This window comes from Octodon degus, unplaced genomic scaffold (assembly GCF_000260255.1).
Source record: "Octodon degus isolate 3935 unplaced genomic scaffold, OctDeg1.0 scaffold00180, whole genome shotgun sequence".
NCBI classification, from domain to species: Eukaryota; Metazoa; Chordata; class Mammalia; order Rodentia; family Octodontidae; genus Octodon; species Octodon degus.
Genome location: NW_004524756.1, coordinates 2,837,495 through 2,857,895, shown reverse-complemented (window position 1 = coordinate 2,857,895; position 20,401 = coordinate 2,837,495). Strand labels below are relative to the sequence as shown.

The window sequence follows — 20,401 nt, the reverse complement described above, 5'->3', positions numbered from 1 at the left end:
CACACAAACTCAACATGCCTGTCCCTTTAAAAACAACAGGTTTGGAGGCAGTTGTTTTTCATTTTAAAGTTGTCCTTATCACATCCAATCTCAACTACAGAAGTGTGTTCCTGGAAATATATGAACTCACTCACCTGGAGACAGCAAACACACCACCATTCATGGAGCCAAAGCAGGAAAGGGCAACAAAGATCGGAACTGCTAATGAGAAATTGCCCAGTAGCCGCTCAGCAAACGTCTAGTAAGAGAAGGATTGAAGCAAATTAATGCTTTTCCAGAAAGAATAAAATGAAACAATTTAGGTCAAACTTGCTCTATGACTTCCTATTAACCCAGTGATACGTGTATGTTTTATAATGTTTCTGTTTGGTTAGGGTCAGTATAGCTCCACAGTCAATAATCAAAAGCAGGTACCATGGCATTTCTTATTACAAAACTGTGGCAAAAGCAAGCACCTTCTCTCCACCTTCAGGGGCAAGGATCCACTTGCTCAATCTCTATCAACCATGATGTATCACCTTAGACTAATGAGTGTAAAACGCTCAATTCGGACATTCTACTTTTGAAGATAGAAATCCTCCTGCACAACACCTTCCCTTGAGTCTGGAGAGCTCTATTTTTATAGTGAGGTATAGGGACACATTGAGAACTATGGTAGACATTTGTTTCTAATGCTGATCTCACACTAGGGGATAAATAAAAGTGGATGATTTGGTCACATATATAATGCATACATGAATATCTCTGAGAAATCTTTTCCCTGAAAGAGTTACACTTGTCGAACCTCTCTTTAGAGAGTCACTTTCTCCTTCTCAGATAGCTACTACTTTCTCTGTGCTTTCCTATAAAAAGGCAAAATCAGCATCACAAGACAAAAAGTCAGAGAAAATATAAGATAAACGAAGTTCTGAAATCTCCTTTTGTATGTAATGCTATAAATTTCCATAAAGAATGCATTTTCCTCCCCAAAAATATGTGGAGCTCTTTAGTTGTCCTTGATTCCTTGGTACAGTGCATTTAATGGATAACATTATGCCCAAAGCATAAGTGCTGCCCTTTCCCTAGAAAGATGAGACAACTGACCTGATGTCAGTAAACTTCGTACATGTGATTTGATGATAGGATGCAAGGTGGTGGCCAAAGTCTTTTTAATACTGTGAACTCTTACATGGGTTCACCCAACAAGAAATAGGTTATTCCCTGTCGATGTTGCTATCTGAGGTAATACACGCTATTTTAAAAGGACCTGACTATCCAATGATGGGAAGTTAATTTTTCCTCTTTCATTGTTAGAAGGTCATGAGTGCATGTTCTCTTGCAAGCTAAATTTCTATGCAAAATAAAAGGATTTGTCACAGAATAAGAGTCCTATGACATAATCTTTGGGGGACAAAAACAGTGCAAGTATCAAACTTTGGAAAATGTGAAATTATGTGTATCCACTTCTGAGAGAGTTAAAATGTACACTATTATCTTTAATATTCTGAGTACTACAAAAACAACATATTTAAAATTTAATCACCCAGAATTCCTCAAATTGAATATTATCCTGAGACTAATATTCAAAGGTTATAATAGAAAAAACAAATATACATGGTTCACTTGAAAATTCTTAATCCTTTTGGTAAAGGATTTTAAACCGGCATTTAGAAAGTTTACCAATAGGAAAGGATGCAGAATGAATTGCAATTTGTGTATCAAAGAAAGAACTATTTGTTCAATCCACCTGTTCTTAAAAATATGTTAAAGAATACTGCCTTTTACTCAAAAGTTTTTGACATATTTTTCAAGCACGTACATGTGGAAATGTTTTTACAAGAAATTAAGAGTAAAGCAAAATTGTTAAGGATTTCACCTGTACCTGTTAAATGGAATATGCTAAGGTATGCTCTAAATTTTTTAAATAGACATTATCATTCAGGTCAATAAAAAAAAACTGAATTCCAAAACACTTTCTCCTGGAGGGAACTACTATAAAATTGCATCAACTCATTAACCTAAATTCAAATTGGCAGTTTTTCAACTTGGACTTACCACCGCCACAGCATTTGAAAGTAACAGCTCCTCGGCACTAATGGTTGTAAAGTAGGCCACATTTGTTAGCACGTAACCAAGGGTGACAATAACCATGGATATACATATTGCAAGAGGCACGGTTCTGCAATGCAAAAAAATCACTTATTAGTTGTCTGTTGTTAGTTATCTTCTGATACTAAAGCAGGTAGCAGGCTCATTCGAATGAAGAACATAATAGCATGTATGATAATTATAGGCTCTGCTAGGGTAGCAATAAACATTTCATCACAACAAAGTACCACATCTTCCTTTGTAATTTAATAAGGTCCACAAGGGCAGATATTTCACCTGTTTTATCTGCTGCTATCGCCCCAGAACATACCCTCCATGCATGCTAGAGTGGTACAAACTACAGCGTGCATTGAAATCACCCAGAAGACTTGATAAAACACAGCCCTATGCGAGAGTTTCTGATTCCCGAGATTTAGCATTTCTCACAAGCTCCTAAATGGGTCCAAGGCAGCTAGCCTAAGGAATGGTACCTTGAAAGCCACTGTAAATTACATACTTTTCTAATACTAATTCACTGTCTTGGCACCTTTCTAAAATAAGTCCTCAATAACAGAATAGAAGATACAGGAACAACCCCAGGAACATTCAGCAATCTGATCTTCGACAAAAGTCAAATGCACTGGAGGAGAGAAAGCCTCTCTAACAAATGGTGCTGGGGAAACTAGCTATCCACATGCATGTAGAAGATTGAAATTAGAGCCATAGTTCTCACCATGTACTAAATTTAAGTCAAAGTGAATTAAAGCTCTAAATGTGAAAACAGAGACATTTAATTTGCTGGAAGAAAAAATAAGTAACTCTCTTGAAGACATAAGCATAGGCAAGGGTTTTCTGAACAGAATCCAAGTTATACAAGAAATGTAACCAAGAATCAATCAGAATCATATAGAATTAATAAAACTTCTTCACAGCAAAGAAACAGCCAAGAGAATGTAAGGACGATCTATAGAATTTGCAAGTGCTTTATATTAAAATATTGAGAATGTATAAAGACCTCACAAAATGTAAACCCAACCCATTAAAGACTCCATCAAAAGATGATCAACTGAAATGAACACACATTTCTCAAAAGATGAAATATAAAAAGCCAATGAATACCCGAAGATATATTAAACATTTCTTGTCATTAAAGATATGCAAACTTAAACAATACTGAGATTCTGCCTTGCTCCAGAAAAAAAATAGTTACCATCAAAAAATCAAATTAATAGCAAATGCTGGAGAAGCTCCTGGGCAAAAGGATTTCTTCTACACTGTTGGTGGGAATGGGAACTAGCACAACCACAGTGGAAATCAGTACGGACAGTCCTCAGAGAACTAAAACTAGAAATTCCATTCAACCCAGGTACTCACATCCTAGATATCTTCCTCAAAGAGTTAAAAGCATCATATCACAGAAATGCATGCGCACCCATGCTTACAGCAGCATAGTTCATAATAGCGAAGTCATGGAAATGTTCACTGTGCCCCTCAACAGACAAATGAATAATTGGGCATTTGCACACAAGGGAGAGCTATTCTGCCAAAAAGGAGGACAAACTTGGGTTATTTGTAGGAAAAAGGGTCAACTTGAGATCATGATATTAAGTAAAATAAATTACATGAGAAGGCTAAATAGTGCACAGTTTGTCTTACACAAGAAACCCTAAAGGTCAAAACAAGAGAACAATAATAGGAAATAGGGAGATACAGATGTTGCAAAAGAGGGATAGAGGACAAAGGTAATGGTAAGTGGGTGAAAAAAAAAAAAAGACCTGAGAGATGGCATACACACTCCCCACAAGGAATGCGATAATTAGGTACTGCAAACATGTGCAAAATAAAATCCATCTTCAAGAACGCCTTCACATTCAGCATTTGCCCATTCAGTGGCTTCTCCTGCCAGGAAGTAAGAGCAGACTTTGGGAAGCATAACTGCAGGACATGTCTATCTCTCTAAATGATGGCAATAATAATTTTGTGTATAACACAAAAAAGAACAGATGTCTCCACAAAAACGACTTTGCCTTGCCCTGCTATGAGCTCAAAGGAAGCTGGCGAGCATGGGCATCTCATAAAGCAATGGTGCAGATAATCCCATGAAATTAGAGGTGACATGCTGCGAAGTGCGGGCGACCAGACAGTGCTGACACTGTGTGGCATCAAAAGGTACACAGCACAAATGCAATATTACATCTTCATTTAATGCACTGGGAAAGCCAGGAAGTTACTGACCCTAATAATTTGATTCCATGTTACCGATACACATTACTTGCTTAACATAATCGCCTCTTCAGACTCTTTCCGGTTCAGGCAACTTAAACCTTCAACTCCAGGCACAAAGGCTGATCATTTTTTAGCCACAGTGCTTATCAGCCCTGGTAGAGCCTTCCCCCTGCTGGGTGCCACTTATGAAGACCTCAATATAATTTCTTCCAAGATGAAAATGTAGTTCAGAACCCGGGGAGAAAAAGATACAGCCTGCTTCGATGTGATAGCCACGCTGGGTGCGCTAGCACGCCAGTGCTGGCTCATTACGTGGAACTGCAGCATCTCCTGTTGAGAACCGGCACACCCAACCAGTCAGCAACAGCCATTCATTATGCTGTGTGCAGCCTGGCATTTCTCCTGATCCCCAAAGCTGTCAGCCTTGACCTCTGTCAGCACCCTGACACCCCAACATACAGATAGCAAACATTCCTCTTCCCCAGTACCAAGAGGATCCTATGGCTTTTCTGTTAATACCACAACACATCTTGTGAGTTGTGACCGAGAAACGTTTTGTGAGTTGTGACTGAGAAATGCTAAAGTTACACAAAGAAAATGACTGGGCCCATGAAATACAGGGAAACAAACAGCATAAAGCAATTCACGATAAATTTTGTTTCTTTGAAAGAAAGGCTAAATGTGCATGCACAGCATGGGAAAACACAAAGGCTTGTGCACTGCTTCTCAGCCACTCGCTGTATTATTTAAACTTGAATCCTTTCAGTTTTAACATAGCCCCAAATGAGAATTAATATAGTCTACAAGGAATAGAGGCAGAGGGAGAGCAGGAGAGGAAAAGTGTTTCTAGTCCCTGCAAGCATCTAATTAAAGTATGTAAAGGTTCCAATAATTAAAAAGCAAACTGACATTCTTAAATGCAGTAAAGTCACCAAGCCTACCCAGGACAGGTAGTACTGGCATAGCATGTGCCATTGCAAAATAACACAGAGAATTAATTGGAACTGTGACTGAAACTTGGAGCTGTGGCCCTCCGAGCGTAGAATTCACCTTCCCATCCCACTTTGTACAAGTCAGCCTCCCTGCCTGTTTCCTGCCTAGACATGACATGCTCTCTGGCGCAGGTTTTCTAAACTGACCTAGAAGAATACAGCCTAGCAAATCCAGTCTTCTGCATTAGAAACCCTTCTTGCTCACTTTTCAATCAATGAAAGTAGCATCAGTAAGGCTGCTGTTGAGCTGCTTAATGCTCAACATTTTTTACACATTTTACATATTTGCCTCATTTTATCCCGAGAAGTTTCTCTGAATAAGGAACATCAATACCACTATCGCTTAGATATTATTTTAATTATAAAAAGGAAATGGAACTTTTGAGAATTTAACTATTCAAGAGTCTCTAGTCAGTAAGTAGAAACCCAGATTTCAGTTCCTTGTTGGTCCCTACCTTAAAATGATATGAAACTATGGCATTTTAACCATTAGAGTGTATGTGTAGCCAGGCCTAGTGGTCTATGCCTGTAATCCCACCACTCCGAAGGCTGAAGCAGGAAGATTTGCCATGAGTTCAAGGCCAGCCTAAACTACATAGAAGAGACCCTCTCTCAAATAAATAATTAATTCTTTTTTTTAAAAGTGCCATTGCTTTCTGTCATGTCTATGAGTTCCTAAATTCTATCACTTTTCAATGAAATCATAGTTATTGAACATACAGTTTAGTGCAAAGATATAATCATGACTATATATCTCATAGATTCACTGAAAAATACAGTTTAACCTATAGTAAAGGACAAAAAATTTATTCTATGACATGAATCATTTTCTGCATAAAATAGACTATGATAGTAAGTGAATTTTTTTAAATAGTTTCCATATCTATGAAATAAGTTTGTTATTTAATATTTAAATAAATTTTAAATAGTTTCCGTATCTATGAAATAAGTTATTTAATATTTATATAAAAGAGCTTTATCTAATAAAATTTGCTCAGCATGTCTTCATACTAAAAGGAAGAAAATAAGCAAGTTTGTGAAATAAGCTAAAATAGATTGTTGATAATTTTATTCTCAGCCAAAAGTTCTATATAGATAATGAGAAGGGAAATCATGGGAGTTTACAATACGAGGATGGGGTCAGTGGGGAGATTTATCCCACTGCAGTGTATAACATACCTAGCGATTCTCCTGAGTCAGATAAAATGAAGCTATGCAATCAGAGAAAGTACGGCAAAAGAGCCACTATCTTCTGTCCTTAGGGCTAGCTTCACTGAGAAAGCAAAAGGGTGGAGCAGCCTAAGTATAAACAGTGTCACTTAAGAAAGGAAAACATTCAGAAGGGTCTGGGTCACGTGGTTAACTCCTGGCTTTCATCAAAGTACACGAACCACTGGGTGAGCTGATAAAAGCTATTAGGCCATGCTAGACCAATCTTTCCTGAGGCTTTAGATGGAGCTGGCAGATAAGCATGGTTAGCAACCCAAGATTAAGGCAAATAGCACAGGATAACAAAAGGAATTAGAGGAAGGAACCAGCAGACCACAGGCACTGTCAAAGCATCCCTCTTATTCAGAGGTATCTACCAATCCGACCTGCAACCTGCAAGGACAGCATCATCTCTACACTGAATTAAGGTGACTCACACCTGAGTTGTGCTTTGTCTCGAATGTCTGTACATGTTTGTTATGATTAACAAGACTTAAATTTGCTTATTCCTGAGGAGATTTTTATCATTAGATTAACAAGCATTAAGTGAGTGAGTCTGATACTTTTATTAGTTACAAATTGTCCTCCATCAAAAAAGGTCTTGGACAGCCTTCTTACAGGCTTTTTTAAAATTGGCACTAATGAGTCTATCATGGAAATGGACAAACAGTTGCTTTATTTGAAACTAGTAAATGCAAGTCTCTAAAATATCTGCCTAGAAATACTTTCATGCTACAGGACAGACCTCCTAGGAATAACCCCAGTGGTCACGGCTGTTGACTAATATTTATAAAACTCCTCAAAGCCCTGGAAAATACAGTTTTATATGCATAGAATTTGTACGGTAGAATGAGATTTTGTAGTATGAGATACTGTATGAACAGATAAGAGCAGGCAAGAAAGCCAAACCTCAGAGAGGTTAAGTGACATGACCAAGATCATAAGTACTAGTGACAGGGCTAGCACAGGAATCCAGATTCTTCTAGTTCTTGGATGTCCACACAGGATACAACGTACAATACTGTGTTTTGTACCTATATTAAAACTGGATGCAATATCCCTGGGAGTCCAACACGCTGGAAAATATATCTATGAATAACAGAACACTAGACAGCCATTTGTTGTACTGTAACACACATTAAGTCAATTATATTTTTCTCTACACCTAAGAACCCCTTCAAATATACTTGCAAATATGGCAGCATAGGCCTATTTTCTAACCTGTTTTGCTATTCTACATTACAGCGTAAGAAATGACTTTTGCTTCCAGTGCTGTATTTTGTTGTTTGTTTGTTTGTTTGTTTGTTTGTTTGTTTTAGTGGAACTAGGGATTGAACTCAGGCCCTTGTGCTTGGCAGGGAAGCGCTTATTCCACTGAGCCATCTTCCTGGCCCCCAGTGCTCTATTTTGGCTAAAGGTGATTAAAGTGTTTTCTTTCTTAGGACAGGGAGCAGTTGAGACAGTGTCTTGCTGGCATCAAACTCACAGTGATCTTTCTGCTTCACCATCCTGCATGCTGGGATTAAAGGTGTGTGCCACCATGCCCATGCCCAGCATGACTAAAACTGTAAACACAGAATGAGTAAACCTAGCTTGATCTCCCAGATAGTCCATATCTTAGTTACTTTCTCACTGCTGAAACACAGTACCCAGCATCCACCACTGCCAAGAAGTGAGGTTTACTTTGGCTCACAGTTTGTGGAGATTTCAGTCCATAATCAGCTGGCTCCAAGGCAAGGGCAACAGGTCGGGAAAGCCTGGCAGCTCTGCTTGGCATTGGAGAGCAAAGAACAATCAAAGGCAGAGGGAGGGAGATCCACCCTTCCTCCTGGTGAACTAGTCCACTGACGAGCACCAAAACACCATAATCCAATCATCCCTGAAAAGCCCTACTGGGAGTACATGATATAACAGTCCAGAAGACCTGAAGGTTAGGAAAATGTCTGTTATTTGGAACACAAGAGTAATTTTCTAATCACTTGAATTTAGTATATTCCAAGATTGTATTATAACATGAGCAAAACCTTTTGAAGAGATCGGTGTAAACCAAAATAGCTTTCACACAATCCTCTGTGTTGAATGCCTTGGGAAGGGCATGCTGCATGCCCAGCAAAAGATGGTAGGTAGTTTTGTTGAAAGCTAGTCTCGAATGTTCTAGAACCTTCTACATATTAATGCTTTACTATTCTATTTAAAAATCATTAACATTTAACACATGTGTTTGCTATTCAGAAAAAAAAAGCAAAAAGAAAAAAGGGTTAAAAGAGGCAGAAAAATGTTAAGCTTCTTAAAATGCAAGTTGCAAAAAATAAAAAGAAAATCCAGGGCATTTTGAAAGATTTTTAAAATTCTGTTGGTAAACTTGGGACTATTTACTTATATATAATTGAAACAAAGTTATGATTCATCTCAACATAAAGTATTTATAATTATATTAAGTATTTCTGATTCTAAGAATTTATTTGAGAATCATGCTTGTTTTGCATCTTTTTTAGTGTGCCCTATGGAGACTTCGAAATATTTTATATAAACCTGACCCAGAAATGACTTGAAAATCTCTTACTTCTCTCTTTTTTGATCCACCTTTTTTTTTTTAGAATTGCTATTTATTTTAACTCTATTCTACCCTTCAAATTTTGGCCATGTGGTATAGTCAAAAAAGAGTGTATTTCAAAGAGAAGTTTTTTGTTTGTTTGATTTTTCCTCAGTATAGTTTTATGCCTTTTCCTGGACACTTGCCTATACCAAACTGTCTAGTGGTCCCAGAAGATGAAACTGTTCTATCTGGCTGTATGATTTTTGACATTGCTACTGGAAACTGAATTGCAAATAAGTATTACTGTTTTCCAAACCTGAAGAAATATTAGATTGCAAATTACTGGACACATACAAACTCTTTATATATTTTCAGTGATTTTGCCTCATTATCATAGAGAACTATGACTAGGTCTCTAGTTATTCCTTCTGAGTAGAAATTAGGTTATTGAAATGTGTAAAAGAAAAACATTTGAAGAGACACGGCAAATCTTCAAAATTGAGGGAAGGTGTTCCTGAAAGGAAAATAATATAGCAACACGAAGAAAAACATCCAGGAAGCCCACTTATGAGCATTCTTTATTGCCCCTTGTTCATGTTCTTGCTTAATGACAATTCAGGGCCAAGGATGAACACAGTGAAATGTGACAAATATATTGTCACATAAGTGCACACAGTGATCCCATTGCTTTTAGCTAGCATTAAAAACCTACCCTCGGCTTCTCACTAAACCATGGCAAGGCCATGGATGTTTCTAGTGAAGTGTTTTAAATGTCAGGACCACTGGTGACTAATCTAAATCTCACCATTCTCCATTGTCCATGGATGAAGAACTCCACAAACAGAAAAGGGAAGACAGAGAGACCTGGAAGGAGATGTAAGAAATAAACAGACATAGATTAGAAACTGGAAGGCTCAAAGAGTACTCTGAGAGGGAAGAACAGGCATATGTACATAAAAGAGAGGAGCAGGCTCACGTAGAAAAGTGTCTGGCAGAGCTACTTTCAAGCAAAACCACACAGGAAAATGAGCTAAAATGGAAACTTACAACTCAGAAACCCAGGGTAATGAGCAATCAGAAACATAAATATAAGCATTTTTATCCCTTAAATACTTTTTTATCTTGCTATTAGAATAAATTCTTGACCAAATAAAATTATTCAGCAAAATCTAGCTTCAGTGTAAATTTTCATTGGCTTGCATTTCACACAATATCCTAAAATTTGCATTGTCTGCATCTCATTTTTTCTCATTTTCTGAAGATTTAGTGTGTGTCTTCCAGATGTATTGTAGCTATCCATACTTATCATGGATGAACAAAGATATATTTGCAGGCAAGTTCTAGTATACAAAGACAAAATTCATTTCAACTAAAATGCTAGCAATTAAATAAGATTTTAAATTTCAATAGTAATACACTGTACACTAATGTCCAGTTCTCATTTTTGTTATGTTTTTCTTACCATATTTTTCTTAAATTTTTATTATTTTCCTCAGGATTTGGCCCAAGATGCACTAAGATAATGCAACATCTCATTGAAATATTCTATAACAGCATCACTAAGATTCAGATTTGTGAATCTTACACCTACTAAGAATGTGTAATACTATTTCCTAATAACAAGTTACTCCTGAGAAGTAGTTACATAGACAGAGACCACATTTCCCAGACTCCTTTGCTTCAAGGTGGGGAATGTTACTCATTCTTGCCAATAGAATGTAAGTAGCTGCCCCTAATGAAGCTCAATGGGAGTAAGCAGTAGAATACCTGTTTTTCCTGCATTGACTGAGATCTAGTTGTAAAGACTTGTGTTTAAAAATGTTCTATTGCTTTTTTTGTTTGTTTTCTAACTTATGTATTTGGTACAAAGTCTCGCTACATAGCTCAGACTCCTAGTGATCCTCTGGTTTTCAGCCTCTCTAGTGCCAGGATTACAGGTGTGTACCACCATGCCTGGTCTCAGTGGCCAGCTCAGCAAGCTCAGGGGACCCAGAGCCAGTGCAGCATGCAATACTGGAGATTGAATCCCAGTCCCTGTGCTTGACTAAGCAGGCACTTAGTCTGCTGAGCTATCTCTGCTGACCTGTTTTGTTGCTTTAATAAAATGTCCAAATAAAATATTTTAATAAAATATCCATTATAAAGACAGGTTTTGGCTCGTGATTTTGGACATTCCGGTTCATGACAGAGCATGGTGGTTGCTTTGGACCTGCAGTGAGACAGCACACCACGGCAGAAGTGTGTGGCAGAGAAAAACCATTCACTCCACAGCCAGGGAGCAAGGAAGAGAGAAAGAAAGGAACCAAACTCCTATAATCCTCTTCAGCTGCAAACTCCTAGTGACCTAAAGACCTCTTGCCTGGTCAAACCTCTTTCAAAGCTCCCACTTCCTAACAAGACCACACTCTGTGAATACATAGGCCATGAAGAGTCATTTCACACCCAACTATAGCAGACCTGCCCTGCTGCTATAAAACTACACCATGGAAAGGGAATCAGCATGCAGAAAAAGGCAACCATCAAACCAGGACACAAACAACGGTTTGTCACAGAAGTTGAAGCATACAATTTTGATTGTTGAAAGCTATTGAAATTTGTGATTTGCTTTTTGTAACAGTAGCATACAATTATAAGTAATGAATGAAGGGCTCACATTATAAGACTTTTAGAAATTAGTTCAAAGTTGATATATATGTGGTATATATATATATATATATGACTAAAAATGAATCCTTGTTAAATTTTATTCTATAGAATATATAGTTTATAAAAGAGCAGTATATGATATAAAATTCTTTAAACAATGTACCAATGGTAATATCAAATAAAAATGAATTTTCATCCCAAAAAGCTAGAGTAGGGAAAAAATATTATTTAAATGTTCCAGAGACAGAAAAAAGATAGATTTCATTCTTCACTATTTTGAAACACAAAATTCCTTCTATTTCTGAAAATTACTACCATCTCAATAAAGATCAAAGCACATTGACCCTTTTTCCCCCAAAAGAGACATAGTTCAACATACAGTGTTAAATAAACAGATTTTCACACTAACACCAAAGCCATATAGAATAAATATACCCACTTTGGTATTATATATGGGAAGTAGAATCAAACTTCCTCAGGCAGTAAATTTACATCTTAACAAAAAATGGTGACATACCATACACATGCAAACCGGGTCTAGTCATATTTCTGACAGTTGCATAAGAATTGGACCTGATAAACACAGACAATCACAACAACCATACTAAAATTTTTACAGCTAAAATTTTGCCTCCAACATTTCAGTGCAACAATGACAGATAAAATTAATAGCAATAATTTTATATTCCTATCTGGTGATCAAATAAGTAACAGGCTTTAAATTGGGTCTTCTAAGAATCAAAATAGGAGGTGAACAGTAGATAAAGTTTACCGTCTACCCTGGCCTCCTTTATTTCAGCCAGGTAACTCCTGTTTCATTAGTTTTAATACAGTATTCTATAAAGTCATCTCTTCCATTGTTTTTGGATAATTTTAAAATTACTGCTCTCAACATTGCAAATCTAGTGGTATCTTTAGACCACATTCTAGACACAATCCTGGCTTCCTAATGCTCACATTAAAATACATATAAATTGATTTTCTAAAGTACCTCTATATGAAGGAAGATATACATGAATGTGTACATACATAATGCTCTAAAGTTCAAAGCAATTTTTCACTGAAAAAAAAATCCTAGGACTCCAACAGAAGAAAAACTAATTTTACAAACAAAGCTATTAGCTGGAAAATTATAAAGTTAGTAGCAGAGCCAACAGGTTGGACTTGACTTTAGGAAAAGTGGTGAATGTACACCCAATGGGGCCACCACAGACGTGACATGGCAGCAGACTGGTGCAGAGGGAAAGGTGGGGAAGAGAAAAAATAGAGCTGATGGGCTGAACACCCTGCCGGTTCAGAGAGAATGTGTCATTGTCAAGAAAGTCACGATGAAAACTCCTGGTTGGAAAAGCTGACAGCTCCCTGAAAAGGTCACAAAGGCCCACAGAATGGCAGGGCCTCCTGCAAGCCCTCCCTCTCCTCTCCTCAGGCCGTCCATTTATAAAGATTCATATTCCCAGCAGAAATGAAAATGTTGTGATCTTTTATCTTTCAGCTAAAAAGTACAGTCTTTTGAAAAATAAGCTTTTGTCCATTCATTTTATATTTACTATCGTCTTTTCTTAGATTACAAAGATTCACAGGCAAACTTCTCTCTCCAGGGACATTTTTCTCAAGTCAAGTGCCCATGCTGTAGCTCAGGGTATATCCACCCAAGGGACAGAGAAAGGGTCACACATTCATCCAGCCCCTACATTCCCTCCTCTTCTTCCATATTTCTTTCCCTTGGCTCCACTGTTCAAATTCCTATCACTGAAAAATTTCTACAAGTATCATCCTAATGAAAGGTATCTTTAAGTGACACCTTCTCTCTGAAGCTTTGCCTTTGATGTGTGTTCTAACTTGATTCCACAGAACTCTGAAGAAGTCTCTGGACCCTAATCTGAAATCTACATCTAGTCATAACCCTACCACCAGCATAAGCAGAGGTGATCACTGGGTCCCTCTGGGCTTACACTTTCTTGGCAGCTGAAGAGGGGATTTAAGGAATGGAATTTGAAGTCCATTTTCTAGAAAGTTCTTCTTTAAAAAAATAATTTTAGCAAAAAATATCATCAATAAAGATTTTCAGTAGAGTTCTCTAAAAGCTCTGTTAAGTACTTGTTGATAAACCAAGCGACCTAAGGATATCTCTGCCTTTGCTTCACTCTATCTTCCAGAGGCAAGGAGAAGGTACTAATTTCAATCTCTTCTCCTGTCCTCTAAAGATGTGTCTGTCCTTAGCCAGGAATACAGCACATCAAAGCACCTTCCATCACTACAACTTCAAAGTGTCAGCCTGGTTGAAAAAAAGAGAGAGATCATTACAGAAGATAATTTAAAGGATAAATGATTTGTTCACTCTTCAGCATTTTAAACAGGCTTCCTGTCATAAGGCCAGAGCTTCAGAAAGCCATGTACACTGACCACACTATCAAACACACACAGCGAATATCTTTATAAGTCACTATATTTTATTCCATTGGCTATTATTAAGGGTTTACTATCATTTTGTAATCTGAACTTTAGGAGGGCATCTGTAGTAAAATTCTGAAGGTTACTGACAATCATATCTATTGTCATTTACAGAAAGTTCATTCATTTAACCAGTTTTGTCAAATATCCTCTATAGGTCAAACATTATTATAAGTCAAGGGGATAAAGGATTCCTCTCATGGAATCTAAAATTCAGACAGGACAAGGCTTAGAGGCCCTCTCCCTAGAATGCTGCTCTCCCGACCTTCTCCAGTCCAATCTGTCTCAGATCAAAGTCTTCACCCCCAAGAGAATAAGAAGTCTTCCCCCCACTTCCTAAGTAGGTCTGCTTCCCCAAGACTCTCCATTCCACACTGTTCTTACTTTGAGGGAAAAGAAAACAGCCTCTAACTAAAGTCTTTTCAAGCAGCCCTATTTATATTTTCACTATCACCAAGTTCTACAAAGAAATTAAGAGTGTTTACCCAATATTCTAAAGCACTCCCAAAAGAGTTCCTCTAAATCTCTAGTGCAAACATTTTTGAGAGGTGGCCTCAGGGCTGCACATCACCCTCAAGGGTAACTCTTCTTGTTATATAACTCTAACTATACAGGGAGAAAGTTTATGGCCTTCAGGACCTTTATTAATTTTCTTTGCTTTTTATCAACTTTTGAAGCAGCTCATTAAAGAAGGAAGAAGGGATAACTTCTTTGAAAGATATAACTTGAAATTTTAAAAATTAATTCATTAAAAACATTTTTAGTAGTGGTGAGAAGACACAAAATGGGTCAAATTTAAGTGACTCAACAAACTACTCTATCACTTTGACTCCTTTATATATTTTCACAGGCATAAGATGAATCTGTATAAATCTCTTAAAAGAATACGTTAAAATGAAATAAATGGAAGCAGTGAATAAAGCAGGACAGGAAAGTTAAGAAACACAGCTTTAACAGAGAAAAAAATGTTTATTCCACCAAACTCTCATGTGAATTCTAAATTATTAAATCTCCAAGAACACCTGATTTATGAGCAGGATAACACTGCCCCTAGCCAAAATCGCTTTTAATAAAAAGGAGGAAACCTCCTGAAGTTCATCTCAGATTTAATATCAAACACAGCAGCCACACATGAACATTTCTCCATAAAACACGAAAACAGCATGGAACACACGGCTGGAGACACCAGTGGGGAGCCAGGGTACAAACAAACAGGGTACCAGAGCCCTGGTAGGGATCAGGCCCTACAGAACTCAAGAAACCAGCCAATGGAAAAAAAAAAATCACAGGCTGAACCAAGTCAAGATGAGGAAGGGGAAGAACTCCAGCGCAGGCTCCTCTGTGAATACCTTCCAGCAGCCAGACCCCCCTCACTGTCAAGCTGCTGTGCCGCCTTTGTGACTGCTATGCTGGAAAGTGTAATACATCTGTGTTTGCACTGAAGTTTTATGCATGACTTAGACTTTATCAATTGATGTGAAACCCCTATGAGAAGACAAAAGCTGGTAATGAAAGAAGCAAAACATTGTTTCATAACAAAAGTTGCAAATATCCAAGAGAATCATAAAAATATGATTTGCATATTTTTATAGATATTTGGACCAAAAATAAGATGTCAAAGAGGAAAATGTACATACCTTATTCTTTCTAATGCATATTAGAATTCTGAGTCTCTAATTACATAGGAACTATGTTTCTTATTATTTTATGATATATGACAAAAGATTGTTTCCCATTTATTAGTAACCAAAAAGTTTGGATTTATATAAAATTAAGGGGCCAAGGAGAGAGCTCAGTAGAATAAGCACTTGTCTGGTAAGCGCAAGGTCCTGAGTTCAATCCCTGGCACCGCAAAAATATAAAATAAAATAAAATGTAAACTCATATGATATCCCATATAAGGGAAATTTTAACAATTACAAGGATCATAAAGAAATATTTTTGTCTCTGAAAAAAAAAGAAATATTTTGTAAGTTTCCACTGATATTTGTGTTAATATTTGGGCATTTGTTACTTTGTTGAAAATATTCTGAAAAGTAGGTAATTATTCTTAAGAGTTGTTCTTTGAAAAAGGTTCAGGAAGTAAGGCCAGCCAGATAGCTTAGCAGACTAAAGCACCTGCCTTGGCAGGCGCAGGGACTGGAGTTCGATCCCCGTGTACCGTGCCGTCCCCACCCCTGGGACACGCTGAGACACTGATGGAGGCTGGGCGTGGTGGTGCATGCCTGAAATCCAAGCCCTGGGGAGGCTGAAAACAGGAGCATCACTACGAGTCGGATCTGTCTAGTGAGACCCTGTAGAACCTGTACTAAATACATTTAAAAAAAAATTCAGGGGCTGGAGAGATGGCTCAGTAGAATAAGCGCTTCCCTGGCAAGTGCAAGGGCCTGAGTTCAATCCCCGGTTTCACAAAAAAATCAAAAGCTTCAGGGAACAAAAAGACTAAAAGGAAAAAAGAGAAAAGTTAATATTATTGGCAGATATATTGGAGGTTACTTTAGTTAGTCAGCAGTTTTTCAAATCTGAAGGAAAAAGAAGCCAAGTTAATAATTAACTACCGTACACAGAAAAAGAAATTTCCGGACTGTTAAAACATCACCCACACACATAAAGTATACCTTTATATAGCTAATTTTCTTATTAGAGATTATACTACCAACATAATCTGAAAAGCATGGGCTTTAATTTTCAAAGGACAGTATAGATTATCTTCATATGAATAGAACCCTAAGATTAGAAACTGCCTCCATGCCAATATAAATCATATTTAATGCCAATCTATTCAGAAACAAAAATAATTGAGGTCACCTTCCACTACAAAAGAAAAGTACTATAAACATATAATAAGAGTATTATAAACAAATAAAAATAAGCTATATAGTAATTATCTAATAGATCAGTAAATGTAGAATATATTTCCTTGAAATACAACTTCCTACATAATATGCAAAATTGAATATATAACAATTATTATAATTTATAGTACAGATATCATAAAATAAGTAAATGTTATAAAAGAGAGGTAATACAATGATTTCATAGTGAAGATATTGAAACAGTTGAGGAGAAATCAGGAATCAGCATATTATTATGCTAAAAAAATTCCATTACAGATATAGTATTAAATGTAAAAGAGAAACTAGAAAAAACAAACAGGAAGTAGAAATGAAATTGAAGTAATCTGAGAATGTAAAAAAAATTATAATAATCAACAATGTCACTACATTAATTATAAATTCAAAGAAACTTAAGTAACCTAAAAAATCAGGATGAACTTTTTATGAACACTATAGTAAAGTGGGCAAATGAGATAGTTCAGCAGTCTAAGCGCCTGCTTGGAAAGCACAGGGACCTGGGTTCAATCCCCCACACCACATGCCGCACCAGCCCCAGCCCAACACACCATGCTGGCCACTGAGACTGGGCATGATGAAGCATGCCTGTAATCCCAGAGCTGGAGAGGCTGAAATCAGTACAATCACTACGAGTCTGAGCTACACAGCAAGACCCTGTACCAAATACATAAAAATTTTAAATATATATATATATACATATATTAAAGAATTCATATTCATAATACACAAAAATTCTATGGAACCACTAATATTCAATGCTCCAACATGGGTCCAAGTATAATTTACTCAGGGAAGATAGGGTAAATGTTGATCTCACTAGTGATGAAATAAATGAAAAATAAAACAATATAGATTTTGCCTTTCAAATTAGCAGACTTTTATAAAAAATGATACTGCTGGTAAGTATTCTTAATTATTAGTATTGGGGGAAGAAATTGAAATATCCACTTTGAAAAGCAATTAGCAACAGAAAAAGAGATTTTTAAAAATTCTTTGCCTTTTAAAAGTTTTCTGTTATGCAGGGAATTGTGGGGCATGCCTGTAATTCCAGAACTTGGGCTGCGACAGAAGAAGCACTATGAGTTCAAGGCCAGCCTGAGCTACATAAGCAAGTTCAAGGCCAGCCTGAACTACATAATGAGAACCTGTCTCAAAAACAGGCAAAGAAACACACAGTAAATCAAATTCTCTCCTGGTAATCTATACTAGAAAACTAATTGGATATGTAAAATTTATGCAACAGATGTATTGCCCAGCATTATTGCATTACGAAACAAATTAGGAAGGTTTTCAACTCCTATAAAATTTGAAATGAGCAAATGTCGGTGCACATATCCAAGGAGCTACACCATCTAGTATGGTTTATATCTAGATGTCCCCAGCCCTCATGGGGATGGGGCAATGATTGGCTCATGTGGACACGATTCTCATCAGTGTAGTAGGTGACTGATGCATTTATAACTAAATATGAGCGCAGCAGCTGGGGTTTGATCCCCAGCATGCCATGCGGCCCCCGCCCCCCGGGCTCGCTGAGATGGTGATTGAGACTGGGTGGAGTGGCATGCACCTGTAATCCCAGCATTTGGGAGGCTGAAAACAGGAGGATACCTAGGAGTCAAAGCTGTGTAGTGAGACCCAGTAGACCCTGCAGACTCTGAATCAAATATAGCTCTATATGATGTTGGGAGGTACTGGTCAGAGGAGGTAATTCCCTGGGGGCATGGTTGAGAAGTGTGTACACTTTTCCCTGGATCTGTCTCTTTCCTTTCTTCCTGACATAAACAAGACCCCTGTGCATCTTGCCCTGTCATGCCACTCTTAGAGCCAACCAACAATGAGCATCAGCTTTCATAAACTGTGAACCTAAGTAAACCTACCTTTAAGTTGTGGGTATTGGTATCTGTGTCCCAGCAACACACAGGTAGCTAAACCAACACTGCCAATGGAGCTTCTCAAGATTTCAGTGATGTGGCATAATTTTATGAGATAATAGAAAATGAGACAGAGAGTACTGCAGTCACGTGACTATGAGGACTGGAATTCAAGTTTGAAATGCAGCGAATCTAGACAGAAGGATGTCCTCCCTGGTACCATCCACTGTTGGAGAACTGACAGTGAAAACATGGACAAGGTCCTGGCCCCTTTCATGAGGGAAACAGAAAATAAATAATCATCAATTAAGAATATAATATAATGCCAAAGACAGGAAAAGAATTGCACAGGTAATTTACCTCAAGCCGTGTAATGCAATACGTGTACGTGGTACACATCCATGTGCTCGTGAGAGTGAGGACAAAAGACAAACTTACAACAACCAGTACTTTCATTTGATGAGATTTAGATCTTGCAATTTTAAGTTTCTTATGCATAACTTTTTGAGCATTTTAAATTCTTTCCCTCTTTTAATGGAGGTGGCTGCATTATGTAATACTGAAAATCCTACAGAAATCACCTGCAATGATGCAAAATGTTGCGTCTATTTCTCTAGTGGGTAAAGGGTGCACAGGAGTTTCTCTTTCTGTCACAGTACTAAGTGGATCCTTGGACCAGAACTACTACAAGAAGACTTGAGTCTTATCTATTTGCAATGGAGAGAATAAAATGTGCGTGCCGGGAAAACACAACAGGAAGATAGTCGGAGACTGTTGGGTCTCTCAGGGTCCCTGCAACAGAGGCCTGGGAGGGGAAAGCTAAGCCAAGAGGTCAGGGACTCCACACTCCCACAAGTCCCTCTAGAAATGGCAATAGCGGAGGCGCTAGCACCTTCCTGGGAGAACAGAAAACGCCTACTCTGCCAAGCGCAGGCTTGCATCGTACACTGGAGACTTTAGAACACTCCTCCATATCTAACGGAAGCTTCCCCCCTCACTGAAGTTCCCAGCTCAGGTCGTGCCTTGGCATGAAGACAAACAGCTCCAGGGTTCAGAGAGCAACACCCCTGAGCTCAGTCTGTAGCTGCAGTCTCCCCATATTTGCTACTTGGTCACCACTAGTCTGCAGGCAGACACTGCACCACAAGATCAAATAGCTAAACACTTACACAGACTTAAGACATATTTAACCTTTCATCCTCCAGACCCGGAGCAGCTGCAAAATAGTGCCTAGAATCACGACCTGCACTTGCTGTCAATCTGACTCATTTCTTTTGTCATTTTCTGGCTGAAAACAAAAGTAAATCGTGTTTTCTATATCAATTTCTCTTTTCTTGCCTCCAGCCAGGATATAGAAAGTGGAGGTTTGATGGTTTGACAATATCAATAACAGAAAAATTAAGTATTACTCCCAAAAGAGATGTCAAACCTATTTTAAGAGTCCAGGTATTTGTAAAGATAGTGGAGAAAGTAAAAGGCAGCTATTTACTTATAATATTCTAACATTTCAGCATTTAAAGTTTCTGTTTTAATTTTGTACCCAAA

General features: G+C 37.7%; 1 protein-coding gene across 1 annotated transcript in view; it reads right to left on the bottom strand.

The window, feature by feature from the left end:
* Slc7a11 (solute carrier family 7 member 11) overlaps window positions 1-20,401 on the bottom strand; it is an 80,224-nt gene that overhangs the window by 14,217 nt on the left and 45,606 nt on the right. Inside the window, exons 7-8 of the mRNA XM_004643639.2 lie at window positions 2,035-2,158; window positions 135-238 (exon numbers count right to left, since the gene is read on the bottom strand). Of these exons, the coding sequence (XP_004643696.1) occupies window positions 135-238; window positions 2,035-2,158 (228 nt within the window). The remainder of the gene's footprint in view (window positions 1-134; window positions 239-2,034; window positions 2,159-20,401) is intronic.